Below are 14,613 nucleotides of genomic sequence, written 5' to 3' on the forward strand. Positions count from 1 at the left end.
GGGTACGTGCGTGTAGTTTCATAGATCTAGCTCAAATCGGCCGTCTAACCATACCCCCCTTTATTGCAGGAGAATTCCGTTCTCTGCGACCCTATGATCCGTGGCTCGTACTATCCGTGGAGGCTGCAAGGTCCGCGAAAGCTTCGATTCTTATCATTGTTATCAGTGCCCCTTCGTCCCATTGTCTGCAATTATCCACAAATGTTTCCATCCTCCTCGGCGGAACTGCTTCCTATTATCCACACCATTTTTTTAACGGATAAGCAAATTCTTCCTTTTAGCCACAATTATCAATGTAGATAGGTGAACTAAATTAGCGGATAACAAACCCGGACAATACAAAGTCATCGCGGATGAGTGGGGTTCTACTGTTCTTGAAGCTACCCGGAATAACGCCCCGTATTTTAAATTCCGTGAAAGTAGGAAACGTCTCTTACTACTCACAAAGACGGTCACTGCATAGCGCGGTGCTTTCCGATGCGCTTCTGCGGCCGTCTGGAACGCTCTTCCTTCTGATATTAGGAAAACACTGGAGCTACTGCACTTTGATATCATCATCTAGTTTTTAAACTAATTTCTTTAGCACTGCTTTTTGTGTTTAATTTGTTTTCCTTCCCCTGCGCCTACGGTTAGCCTGGTCGGCTACGTCCGGTGCACAAGATGTTCAACGTACATACGAAGAAGCGTCGATGTATCTGACCAGACTCGCTGTCCCCAGCACTCGCGCCAACCTTCCAACCATCTGGAAACGATGTCACAGAGAGGATGCTGCCAGTGTCAAAATATCCCCGTCTCCGCTCGCTGGGACGCGGCGGGCAGCCGTGATGGGCGCGGGGCCCGGCAGTGATGAAGGGGGGGGGGCTCCTTCTGGCAAGGGTCGCTCCGTAAAAACAATCCGGACGGAGCTTGAGCTGGCCTTAAATTAAACATTCCGGCGATTTCGTGGGAGCAATGTGGACACCTATGCAAACAAACCCAAAGAACATTATGCTGTTGCCCAAAGCCCCGTATTTTGTAAATGGTAAACAGAGTTTTTTTTTGCTGTGGGTAGACCCATTGCTGGAAATAACATTAATGCGATTTTTCAAAAAAATACGCTTCGCATTTGTTTTTCTTTCTTCCCTTAACATCTATAAATCTTGATATACCTTACATGTTGTGTTTCACTTCTGTAATAAAAGTGTCAAAATATATAACTTCCCACTAGTTTCATTTTTAACGTCATCGTGTTCCTGTTTTTGACACTGTATAAATGTAAACTGTGTAAGTCGGAGGGTTTACAATATTCTTTGCGAGTCATCGCGCCTTTGCTCTGTACGTGTCACTTGTATGTGTCACATGACACCCTGGACACCCTCACAAATGAGATTTTACATCTCGGGGGATGGGGGGGGGATTTCCCCAGTAACGTATTTTCATCACAAAAGAAAAGAAATGGTCTGGTAATTTTTTTTTCAGAACCTGAAATATGATCGGTCGTAAAGTTCCGGTTCAGTGATTAAGACGGCTTGCACACTGTAATCGACAACCAGGATGCATTTATTTACTTACTTTATGACGCATTTTATTTCACAGCCTTTGCAGATGTGGAGTGCCCGCTACCAGGACCAATCTCGAACGGAGCAGTGGAGGCAACCGACTTCAGGAATGGCAGCTCCATCTCCTTTAGGTAACAATGTCCTCTTCAGAAGATCGTCCTGCTTACAACGGGTGCTGCGGTGCCGAGACGTTAACTCCCTCGCCTGGTATGCAGGAGGTCGTGAGTTCAATCGTGACCACGACACCTGCTGTATATTTGGAGTTTGCGTGTCTCTTTCTTTCTCCATGATCACGTGGATTTCTCTCCGGGTCCTCCTCCGGTTTTTCCCTCCACATTTATAATCAGCGCGCGTTTAGACTATTTGGCCGCTTTACATTTCCACGTGATAAGCCACTTCGTCGAGCTATAATCTGTGATAGCCAGGCCGCTTCTCGCAAAAAGAGCTGCATAGCTCAGTGGGCCATTCCTGGAAAAACAACAACAACAACAATTCATCATTTAAAATATGAAGCAACTGCTTCCGTCATGCGAGCCCATCTCCTGCGGTGCCCCGGATGGATATTTTTTATTTGCTACAGAATTACCACGGGGGGGGGGGGGGGGGGGTACTGCCACGGTGCAATGATTGACGGCAGCCCTGGAGGTCACCGGTTGGATTCGAACCGGCGACCTCCAGTGGCTCAAGTCGAGTGGTAGAACCAGATGTTTACGCGGTGCGCTTTTGGCGCAAGTCGTCTGGTGACCAGCAGGCCCGAGGCCACCAACTCGCCGCAGCTTGACACCCGGTTTTAATCACACGGCGGGCTCAAATCCAGACTCTAGCCCAGGCATCTCAGTGGCGTTGGCTGAGTGTCCTGACCTCTGAGCCACTCGGCCACCACGTTATTTCAGTGATTAGAGGGAGATCGTGCTTCAGGGACTTCACCTCCCTTCCCGCCACGAGCGTACGCTTTGCACGCTTGCGGTGAACGCCGATAACGACGGACGACCCCCTAACGTAGCAATCTGCAGTTATTTCAGAACGCAACGTTTCGATGTGCAAACAAATGAGTCTGGGTAGACGAAGGTGAAAATAATTATACATATAACCACTCTATCATTATTATCATCATCATCATCACCACGGTAATCAGAACGGTGCTTTGTGCAAGTTAATTGCTTCGAAGTCTCCGCATTCTACTGAATAACCGAACGCTGTAATTGTGCCGAGTGGCCACCGAACGGCTCCTCTCATGCTTGCCGTCGGGACTCACACATCTCACACATTTGAGACCACAGTAATGAAATCTTACGCACGGAGAGAAAAGCCTCGCTTAGTCGTGTCGCTCTCCTCCTTCCTTCGGTGGAGAGTCGTATTTGCGACGTTGGGACACTCGCTCGCTGCGTACGGTATCAGGGTGAGGGGTCATTGGCGTGAAATCCACGCCACTTGACAATGGTAGCTCGAAGCATCGCGTGAGTCGGTAGGAGCGGTGGCGCTGCGGTTAGCGCACTGCGCTATGAACCCGGTGGCCTCTGGCCGACTGCAAGGCCACGTGGCCAGGTGTTGGCGACCTGCGGCTCTTGAAACACAGAAATCCCTCGCCAATCGTGGGGGTTAGGTTCCGGGAAAGGCCGTGGTAGGGAAATCCGCGGAGGCCTCTGGGAAAATAGGGGGATAGGAGATCAGATTCGTCATAGCTCAACTAAGTTCCATGTTTCTTCACTAAACACGAATAAAATAGAGGACAATTTTGATTTGAAGCTCTCTCTCCCACTTCAACAATTTTCTCTTGCTGTGGTTTTCCCACCTGATGATGATAGCTTGTGTTGCAATCGAAACGTCGTGATTTGTTTTATTTCTAACTACGTGACTTTACCGAAAGAACCAAAGAAAATAGAGTACATTACACAATAACGCGATAAAACATGAATCAACATTCAATTAACTTTTTATTGAGGGTGCAAGTCCATGATTATGGCGACGATGACGACGATGAGAAGATGGGTGAAGGGGTGGTGAGAAGGAGGAGGCGCTCAGCCCTCCCCCTCTTCCTCCCGCGTCATCAACGACAGGTGAGTGGGCAGGTGAGTGGGCAGGTGAGTGGTCAGGTGAGTGGGCAGGTGAGTGGGCAAGTGAGTGGGCAGGTGAGTGGGCAGGTGAGGAGGCAGACGAGGAGGCACCACGAGCATCAACACGAGCCCTGATCACAACGTCACTGGACGCAACTCTCACCACGCACGAGCCGATCCCACACGTCCCCTTTACTCTGCAAGCCCCTTACTTTCATCGCTCCCTCTCCGACGGACAGCCGACAACGCTACGCAGCGCCACGGGTCGCGAGGAGGAGAACCGCGGCCCCCGCGAAATTTGTAAATGCGGACCCGTGGAAACTCAAAATGTCCAGGCCACATTTGGTGAATCGGGATACAGATGCAGTGGTGTTAATTACTCGCTGTTCGCAAACTGTGAGAGAGCGGATCGTAAACAAGGTTTTCCCGCTCAATCAAACGGTCAGGGTCAAATGGGGTGAGGTAGGATCCAAACGCCAGATTGGGAAGGACCAATCGGAGGGTCCCACAAGGTGGCCGGGGATTGAACAACCCGGCCACGAACAGGTATAAAAGCCAGAGCGCTGAGAGCTATTGGCCAGTTCTGCTACACGAAGACCCAAGTCGGCCGAAGACAGATACGGACCCTGGACCAAGCCTTCCAGCCCTTGTCAGGGCTGGGGCTCAGAGTAACCAGTGGTCGGGGGAGATAGGTCCTGGATAGGACCCTGGCTCCCAGCCTTCCCGCCCTTGTGAGGGCGAAGGTCCTGAACTACCAGAGGTCGGGAACCCGCCGGGCCAGCGGCGGGTCAGTGAGCCTCCCCTAGGTCCCAGCCGGAGAACGCTTGGCTAGCGGGGAGATTAGATAGACAGCAGGTCCGGAGGCTGTATCTCCTTAGAATAGGAGCTAAGCGTGAGTGTGGAGCTGTACAAGGTCCGGAGGCTTTACCTCATTAGGGAGAGGGGACCATATACCCCTTTGTGTGATAAGGACTGTGTAATAAGACAATAAACAGTGTGTGCCATAAAGAAGTTTATAAGTCCGTCCTTTACAACACTACACAGATACTGAAGCGCGTGCACACGAATTCCGCGTGCGCGCGGTCGGCTAGGGATTGCTGCATCGAGTTCTGGATATTTAAAAGCTTTTCATCCAATGTTGGATTTTTTTGTGGCGTGATGGAAGTGAATATTCTTGCAATTTTCAAGATTACATTTAAACACGACAACTGACAACTTGTTTTATCGTGCGATCGATTGTTGGTATGCTGTCTTTTTTTATTCACGCAATGTTTATTCCACGTTCACGATTCATAAAAGGGCTGCTGAGGCGTAACGGCGATAACACCGTACTTGCGATCCAGAGGGTTGCCAGTTGTAGTCAATCTCCCGGCGTGGCAGCTAAAAAAACGTGCAAGTTCCCGAAATGGCACCGCACCCCCCATACGCCGCCCAGCGGCGTTCGTGGCTTCACTCCGGTTATCGGCAGGTCTTGTGTGGTGTTATGTAGATCCTAGATTTGAAGCTTTCGTGACTGCAAGGCATCATATTCTTAGGTTTTTTCGGTAAAGTCACGTAGGTAAAACATCAAAATTAATGAAAATAAAATAAAATAAAAACAAAAATCACGACGTTTCGGAGGCAACACAAGTCTCCGTCATCAGGTGGGACCGTCACAGCCGAATTAGCTGCATCAAGTGAGGCAACGATTCAAGAAGTAATCCCTTATAAGCAAGTTGAAGGGGGGAGGAGAGGGGGGGGGAGCTCATCAGAATGTGGTAGCCAATGAATAGAACGCATCGGGAGGGAGGGGGGCAGGGCTCAAAGACAGCACGGAGTGCTAAGCACAACGCATGAGTTGAGTTGCATTTGTGGTGATTGCTACATTGGAGAAACGAAACGTCATGTTTCTGATCGTGTCCCCGAGCACAAGTCAGATCTGAAACACGGCAGAACTGATTCTTCTGCCGTTGCCGATCATTGCTACAACTCGGTGGGCTCTCATGAAATTGTCTTTTCCGAGACCAAGGTTCTCTGCAAACCTCCCGGCTACCATCAAAGGTTTGTACACGAAGCCATACAAATATACAAACACAGACATAATTTCAACCGTGATGATGGGTACAAACTTAGTAATCATTGGAAAGATGTTATCAACCACGCAAAAAAGACTTAATTACACTTTTTTGGACCATCTTATCTGACAGGCACTATTTTACTTTACTTCACCGAGTGTTAACATCCCCAGTTATTTTTTGGCAGTGCTCTCTTCATTGTTCAGCCAGCATTGGTATAAACATGGGCATTTTCGTTCTTTTGTCTATCATGTGTATCAGACCTCCCCTCCCCCCTCACTGTCCATTGTGTTGGCGTGTGTAGCAGCAGCCGCGTCCAGGTCGTCGTCCATTGTTTTGGCCCCGCTCCCTCCCCCTCCCGATGCGTTGTGCTTAGCACTCCGTGCTGTCTTTGAGCCCCGCCCCCCTCCCTCCCGATACGTTCCATTCATTGGCTACCACATTCTGATGAGCTCCCCCCCCCCTCTCCTCCCCCCTTCAACTTACTTATAAGGGATTACTTCTTGAATCGTTGCCTCACTTGATGCAGCTAATTCGGCTGTGACGGTCCCACCTGATGACGGAGACTTGTGTTGCCTCCGAAACGTCGTGATTTTTGTTTTTATTTTATTTTATTTTCATTAATTGTGATGTTTTACCTACGTGACTTTACCGAAAAAACGTTATGTAGATCGTTTATTGTTAAATTTGAATCACAGTTCCTATGATCACTGTTACATTGTTTTTATAGCTTTAATTTGGTGATTTCGAAAACGTTTTGGTTTAGCCATGTTTCTTTGTTGTAGCACAAAGTTAGACTGATAACTTTAATCTAAATTGTCTTATGGTTGTTATTGTTTGACTTGCATCCCACTGGGATTTTTGCACATAGCGTTGATATATGGTGCTTTTTCTGGAAGACTTTGCTGTTTTTTCCTGGGATTTTTCTGTTGCGTGTAGTCACTTTAAGATGTTCCTTGTTCATGTTTTTGTTTGTTGCGGTTGCACCCGAGTCAAGAGCCGAATGGCTCACAGGGCTCTACCTAATAAATGAAACTGAACTGAAAGTGTGGGCAAGGTGTCTCTGGCCAGCAGGGAAGAGAAGAGTAGGCCAAAGTACCCTCCAGTGGAGGGGGGGGGGGGGTTCTTAGAGCCTCCTATAGTGGAAGCCCTTCCCCTGCAGTGGCGTGGGCGACAAGTAATTGCAGGGCTGCACCTTTACCATCGCTTTTCAAGTCGTGTATATTTCTTCCCTTCCCACGTGTAGGTGTCACGAGGGCTACACGCTCATCGGTGGCCCGACTGTCACGTGCCTCTCCCACGGCGAGTGGAGCCAGAAGCTTCCGTCATGCGAGCCCATCTCCTGCGGCGCCCCGGATGAAATCACCAACGGGGTGATCACGGAAAACGGGATAACGTATCTGTCCACGGCAACATACGTTTGCACCACGGGCTACAGGCAAGCGTGTGACTCGACCTCAAAGTGATTTCCCGCTGCACAAATGATCGTGGAGGTGGTGCTTATCTCCCGTTTCACAGCCGGGCGGCGGGGGCTACGCTGCTGCATGTGCCCTGGCAGCGGCGAGGGTTGGTGGATCGCTGCACGGATGTCGTCGTGAAACTCCGTTCCCGTGGGTGTTGATGAGGTGCCATGCCCTGGTGCCATGCCCTTGCTTTCCAGGAGAAGGCGGTACCCAAAAAGTGCGGGCTAAAACCGTCTGCATGGGATAGATTGTTGCCCCTTCTCACGGATCGGTTTTCTTGGTGTGCTCAGGTTTTCTCCCGCGTGTGTAAACACTCATTATATATGTATAGGAATGCAGAGCTTGGGCAATTGTTGGTACCAGCTCACCCGCTGGCTGCCTTCCAGCTTGTTTGTGGTTCTTCAGCGAATGTGAGATGCAATTTACATGAACAACGCTGTGCTATTATTTACAGCGCTAATGTCAGTGATGGAAATTTACCTTTCCTACGGTGGGGGTTGAATCTCTCCATAGGACAACCAGTGTTGACATTTCTTTTTACTTATTTTATCAATCCCAGAGGTACGACGGGCTGAATTAACCCGCAATCAGGATTTGAACTCGTAACCTACTGGTTGCGAGCCGCTTCACTCACTTGACCTATGACCTAGGGTTGCCACCGTTGAGGTATAAAAACGAGGATATATCCCTAGGAAGGAGAAAAAGACTATCTTACGATACCAGAAGAGGAGAGAACGACACGAAAATGGTACATGTGGGCTTTCACGACCATTATCATGATTATTAATTAGTTCCTTTTGGATTAAATTGTCGCGGAAAATGTAAAAAAAATTCTATAAATGCTCCACTGGGTGTAATCTCCAGCGAAGCATCGTGAAAAATTTGCCCAGAGAAGGTTTACGGAGTATGAAGACTTTTTTTTCGGAGCGTCTTGAATTGTATTTTTGGAAAATCGATTTTTGCTGCAATTCCTCATCGATCCCGTGATGCCAGAGTCCACCTCATCAGAGAGAGCCGTTGACACCTGATGATTCTGGATGTGATATCCAACACAGCGGCGTACACAACTGTCAAAGTGTTGCTCGCTTTTTGACTTTCTGGTGTTGATAAAAAAACCAAACCCACTGGCCTATTTGCCCACGTTGACAACTTGATTTTGATTGCCTCTGTCGGGTGGTGGAGGGTTATAGTGACAAAAATGTACATGCTGCTAGCCCAAAAGAAATCAGTTAAGATTTATGGAACTTTCTCAAAGACCACTCCCCTATCTCCGGGCTGTTTGAGATAGTCTCACAGACTGCCCTGACCTCTGACCTTTAACCTGGTTACACGCTCAGCACGATCAAACTCTACTGATGCCCCTCTCCGCAATGTGCGGCGCATGTGAGCCGCAAACCACTACAGATGCTTCGTCTTGAGTGGTGTTGGTGTCATTATCATTATTACGCAATTGACAAAACCCGGAACTTCTAATGTCTTGGGAAGATTTACAGATTTCCCAGGACAGCCACACTCTATTTCAAAAAGACGATGATCCTGAGAAAACCAGGACAGGTGGCAACCCTACCTGTGACCAAATCACCCGGAATTCACCCGATCTGATCAGATGTTGGCAGCTATGCAGGTTTGAGCTTGGATAGTGCCTGGATGGTTGCCCACCATGTGTAGCAGGTTGTTGTTGGCTGCGAGGCTACGTGGTGGGGAGCAAAGGTAAGTAGAACAAAAATAAATCGCTGTTCCCTCCTATGCTCCCACGTATGTATGCTCTTCGCCTTCACCAACCGACGCCGACCAACGAGGTGAAGTATGGTCAAAGAACCCGCACGGCACGCGACGTCCAGGGTAGGCCCTCATCCGGCAGCGCACCGACCGGAAGGGCCCCGCGGGCCCCGAACCGACGGCAACGTCTCCGTGCCGTGTCTGTCACCCGAGGAAGGGCCGTTTGCCTGACAAACGTGAGCCGACCGTGGGGGGCGGGGGTGGTGTGGGGCCATCCGTGTGTACAGACTGCGCGGGCCCTACATGCGGACGTGCCAGGCGTCGGGCCAGTGGAGCGGCGAGCCCCCAGAGTGCGAGGTGATCTCGTGTGGGGAGCCGCCCCGACTCAGCCACGCCATCGTCAAGGGGGAGGGCTTCACGTTCGGCAACGACGTGACCTACGTCTGCAGCGACGGGTGAGCGGCTGCTTGACACGTTAGGGGTGGCCTTCGCGGCCGATATTATTCGTGATGAAGGATTTTTTTTTGGGGTTGTCGTTAACCCTGACACCACCACCGCCACCCGACGCCTATTAGTAAGGTTTGTCACACAAACGCAACGTGCAATTAGGTGCTACTTCAGCGCACTGTTGTGTTGGAGAGTAAACCCAGAACACAATTCTGGCAGTTCGCCTGATGAAGCTGGTTGTCGTATTCACCAGCGAAACGCCACGGTACTCGAATTGTAAATGTTGAAAGGAATGAGACATCGGCGCCTCTCAAGCTGAGACCGCAGTTTAAAGCCTCGACGCCTCGATGCGTCGCGCAGTGCCGTTGACGTCGCTGCGCTCAAACCACGTGAACGTTCGTTTGCAGATACAACCTCGTGGGAACTGCCAAGATGGCGTGCCTGGGCTCTGGCATGTGGACGCTCAGCAATGCACGCTGCACCCCGCTGTCGTGCGGCGCGCCACCCCGCATCGAGAAAGCCGTAGCCAAGGGGGACAGCTACCTGTTTGCGAGCACTCTGCTTTACGTGTGCGCCGATGGCTACAAATTGGAGGGGCACAAAGAGATTGTCTGCAACGTGCACGGGAAGTGGGCTCCGACCGTCGGAGAGGACTTTCCGCAGTGCGTCTCTCAGTACTGCGGCAGGCCACCCGCGGTCATCTTCAGCACCATGGACAGCCCGAACGCGGACAACTTCACCGTGGGATTTACGGTCAGCTACAAGTGCCAGGACGGTTACCAGCTGAACGGGGACGGTAAGGTCACCTGCCAAAGCGGGGGTCGTTGGCTCTCTCCGATACATTCGATCCGATGCGTTCCCGTGGACTGCGGAGAGCCGGCCACGATTGACAGAGGCTACGTCAGCGGCAACAACTACAGCTTCGGGGCGGTGATCGCTTACAGCTGTGAGCGGGGCTATTACATCAAGGGGGAGAAAAAGCGGACGTGCCAGTCGACGGGAGAGTGGAGCGGCAAGCTCCCCAGCTGCCAGCCCGTGTCCTGCGGGGAGATCCCTCAGATTGACAATGGGCGAGCGGAGGCGAGTCTTTCCTCTTGCGCGTCGCGAGAAGTCTGCGGCCGTCGGTTGATGCTCCGTGTGTTCGCAGGGGGAGGTCAACGTCTGTTGGTCTATGGCAGCGTGCTTCAGCCGGCCGCGTAACAAAGCGAGTGCCTGCTGGTGGGGCCACGTGACGTCGTACGTGACGACTTCACAGTGTCAGGGCGTGCAGACGTTATGACGTCACACGGCAATAATATCGGTAACAATTGACCGCTAATTTGTATTTGTTCACCTGTGGGCATTCAACCCCTTTCGCTTGTTAACTTTCCCCCCTCGTCCCCGCAGGCCCCCAACGGGACGGTGTTCGAGAGCGTGGTGCGCTACCTCTGCGACAAGGGCTACCGCCTGCATGGCAGCAGCACGCGGAGCTGCCAGGCCAACCGCCAGTGGTCCGTCGAGTCGCCCGCCTCTTGCGTCGAAATGCAGTGCAAGTCGCCGCCCGTGCTGGAGAACGGCGTCGTCAGCTCGATCGTCGCCAACGGCAAGGTCAAGCGGCACGCCACCCACAGGGGTCGCGCCGCCAAGGACGACGCCGCCGCCGCCGCCGCTGCGGCCAAGGGTCACGTGATGAGTCCGGGTTTCCAGTTGGAATTCAAGTGCAAGGAGGGCTTCCAGCTCTCTGGGGACTCCGTGTGGACCTGCGGCGCCGACGGACTGTGGAACACCGGCGTGGTGCCCGCGTGCAGTCCGGTGCGCTGCCCGACGCCTCCTCCGCAGGGAATCTTGCTTTCATCCGGCAACTCGTACAGCTTCAACAGCCTCCTGTTCATGAGCTGCGTCGAAGGCTACAAGCTGGTCGGGTCCGCAATCTTGCAGTGCACGGCCTCGCGAGCGTGGAGCAACGCTTTCCCCAAATGCATTCCCATCAACTGCACCGCCCCGCCGGAGCTCCCGTTCGGGTCGGTGTCCGGCCTCGACTACTCGCTGGGGAAGAGCATCAACTTCTCCTGCTTGCAGGGATTTCACTTGAGAGGGAAATCCTCGCTCGCTTGCCTCCCGAGCGGACGGTGGAGCTCCGACGTTCCCGAGTGCGTGTCGGTGGAGTGCCCCCACCCGGAGACGATCGCCAACGGAATCGTGGACAACCAGGGGCTGACGTACCTCAGCCGAGCCTTCTACACGTGCAAGCCGGGCTACAGGTTGTCCGGCGCGCCCACCATGCAGTGCGGGGAAGAGGGCCGGTGGATAGGCGCGGTGCCGACGTGCGAACCGGTCACGTGCCTCTCGCCGAAGGCCATCCCCAATGGCAGACTGACCGCGACGGGCACGAGCGTGGGCGACAGGGTGGCGTTCGGCTGCGAACGGGGCTACAGGCTGGAGGGGGAGAGCAGCGTCGGCTGCGTCCACACGGGCCGGTGGAGCGCGCCGTTCCCCTCCTGCGTCCACATCACGTGCGGCCCCCCGCAGCCCCTGGAGAACGGATTCGTGGAAGGGAACGATTACACGTTCGGTAGCCTCATCATCTACAGCTGCTTTCCCGGCTTCCAGCTGCTGGGTAACGGGCTCCAAACGTGCGAGGAGGGCGGCTGGGGCGACAGGGCCCCCGCGTGCGTCCAGATGGACTGCGGCCCGCCGCCTCACATCGACTTCGGGGAGTACGCGAAGATCCACGCGGATGAGAAACAGAACCACGGCGGCGAGGTCGGGGACGTGGTGGCCCCCAGAGACGAGGAACACGCAGGGGCGCTGATTTCCCTTTATTTCGATTTGCCGCCTGCAAACGAGAAGGGGGGAAAGCCGACGCCGACCGCACCCCCTGCGGAGCACAAGACTGGCAACAACCACGGCTACCAAAGCGACAGCATGGCCTCGTTTGAACGCCGCGATCCACGGTCACCCTTAAACCGCGGAGACAAGAGGGAAATACGGATGCTTTTGGATTTCCTGAAGTCGATCGCGCCGAAAATAAGACAACGGCGATCCCACCTCGGCCCGATGTCCGATTATCTGTACGGAACGCTTATTCGGTATCACTGTTTGACCGGGTTCGATATGGAGGGGCCGTCCGTGTTGATATGCCAAGAAGACGGCACGTGGAATGGCACCGCTCCCAAGTGCCACGCGATCCAATGCGAGGAGCCGCGGCCGCCAGAAAACGGCGCCGTGGATTTCCACAGCCGCGGGTTCGAGAGCGTGGCGAGCTACCGCTGCGACGTGGGATACACGATGGTGGGGCGGCCCTCCAGGTCGTGCACCACGAGCCGCACGTGGGACGCCGCGCCGCCCGTCTGCATGCCCGTCGCCTGCGGGGCCCCGGAAGTAATCGCTCACGGCGGCGCCGTGCCCGGCGACGACGCCACGCACGGCGGCACGGTCCGGTATGGCGGCACGGTCCGGTACGCGTGCGCGCCCGGCTACTCGCTCGTCGGCCGACGGGAGCTCGCCTGCCAAGCCAACGGGACGTGGTCGGCCGAGAAGCCCAAGTGTTTGCCGCAGGAATGCAGGCCTCCCGCGGCGCCGTCGAACGGCCGGATCGTCGGCAGGGATCACACGTTCCAGAGCGAGGTCCGGTACGCGTGCAACGCGGGGTACACGTTGATTGGGAAGCCCGTGCGCACGTGTCTGTTCGACGGCAGGTGGAGCAACAAACCTCCCGTGTGCAAGCCGGTGTCCTGCCAAGCGCCCGGACCGATCGCAAACGGGACAATCGAAGGCTCCGAATATACGTTCGGGAAAGCCGTGCACTACCGCTGCCTGGTCGGGTTTTCCCTGCGAGGCGTCTCGAGCAGGCTGTGCGAGTCGAGCGGCTCGTGGAGCAACGGCAGCCCGTCTTGCGAGCGGGTGACGTGCGGGCCGCCGCCGGACGTCGCCCAGGGCTACCTCATCGACTCCAGCTTCGACTACGGCGACGCCATCGAGTACGTCTGCTTCTCGGGCTACGAGCTGCGGGGCGACCGACACCGGCGGTGCCTCTCCAACGGCTCGTGGAGCGCCGACAGCCCGCGGTGCGAGCCCCTCCTCTGCGGCGCGCCGCCCGAGCCGGAGAACGGCGAGGCGGAGGCCTCCGAGCGCACGTACGGCAGCGTCGTCACGTTCCGCTGCCGTGGCGGCTTCGAGATGACGGGGCCGGGGCGCGCCGTGTGCGAGGCGGACGGCAGCTGGAGTTCCGAGGCGCCCACGACGTGCCGCCGGAGGTCCTGCGGGAGCCCGCCGGAGCTCGCGCGAGCCGCGCTCCGAGGAGGCAGCGGCAGCGGCGGGCAGCGCCGCACCGGGGAGAGCGTCGCGTACGAGTGCCGGCCGGGCTTTGCGCTCGTCGGAGACGCGACGCTGGCGTGCGACGACGCGGGCCGCTGGGGCGAGTTGCGCGCTCGCTGCGTCCCTCTGACCTGCGGCCCGCCGCCCTCGTCGCCCAGAGCTGAGATCGTCGCGGCCTCCGACGAGTACGACGGGAAGGCGTACTACAGGTGAGGGCGCGCTCGCGTGCCTCCCGTACCTCGGTCCCAGGCCCCCCGCTGCATCAGCCTGCGCTGACCGGCACGGTGAAGTATGGTCAAATAATTAAATGCCAGAGATATCGTGGCATGGGGTATCCTTAATCCGGCAGTGGATTGATAAAGCATTGTAAGTTATTATTAAAAATAGATGAAACAGTGGTGCAGTAATTCTTGCGCTGCGTTGTAAACCCCGTGTCCTGAGTTCAATTCCCGGCCGTGGCTGACCTTAGTGGCGAGTGACATCTGAACCAAGGCCTTTCTCAACCACCAACCAGTAGTCCCATGGTTTGGGCGATGGTCCTCGTCTTAAGGAGGGACATTGCTCAAGATTCTAGCTTGCTATGCAGTATATGTTTACTATTATAAGGCAGTGTTAATAATGTAGGTGGTCAATTAATTCATATTATCCAGTATCCCCGAAATGTAAGTCATAATTTCAATTCATAAGCGCATTTTCTTTTTTGTTGCATAATTGTGTTCTCTAACTATATCACTTGGGTTTAACGCGTAGCAGGCTTTCGCGAACAATGTCATCCATAATACAGGGTTTTTTTTAGATCGCGTAAATATGTGTCGTTAAACCCGCCACCACCCGACACAGCAAATAAGTAAGGTTTGTCACGTAAACAGAACGTGCCAATTCGTCACTAGTACAGCACACCGGTGTGTTGGAGAGCGAATCCACAACATTTACAATCTGAGTACGACGTTTCGCCAGTAATTACAACTAGCTTCACTTGCTTTGTTACATGGAACATCTTAATTTAGGAGCTTTCGTGACTGCAGGAATTATTTTTTGGTTC

The 14,613-nt window shown here is 54.0% G+C and overlaps 1 protein-coding gene across 1 annotated transcript in view; it reads left to right on the forward strand.

Moving 5' to 3' along the window:
* The window catches only part of LOC144947583 (sushi, von Willebrand factor type A, EGF and pentraxin domain-containing protein 1-like), a 48,356-nt gene that overhangs the window by 10,637 nt on the left and 23,106 nt on the right, over positions 1-14,613 (forward strand). Inside the window, exons 3-7 of the mRNA XM_078876795.1 lie at positions 1,576-1,669; positions 6,893-7,108; positions 9,116-9,283; positions 9,683-10,355; positions 10,662-13,780. Coding sequence (XP_078732921.1) covers positions 1,576-1,669; positions 6,893-7,108; positions 9,116-9,283; positions 9,683-10,355; positions 10,662-13,780 — 4,270 coding nt within the window. The remainder of the gene's footprint in view (positions 1-1,575; positions 1,670-6,892; positions 7,109-9,115; positions 9,284-9,682; positions 10,356-10,661; positions 13,781-14,613) is intronic.

Source organism: Lampetra fluviatilis, chromosome 46 (genome assembly GCF_964198595.1).
Source record: "Lampetra fluviatilis chromosome 46, kcLamFluv1.1, whole genome shotgun sequence".
Taxonomy (NCBI): Eukaryota; Metazoa; Chordata; class Hyperoartia; order Petromyzontiformes; family Petromyzontidae; genus Lampetra; species Lampetra fluviatilis.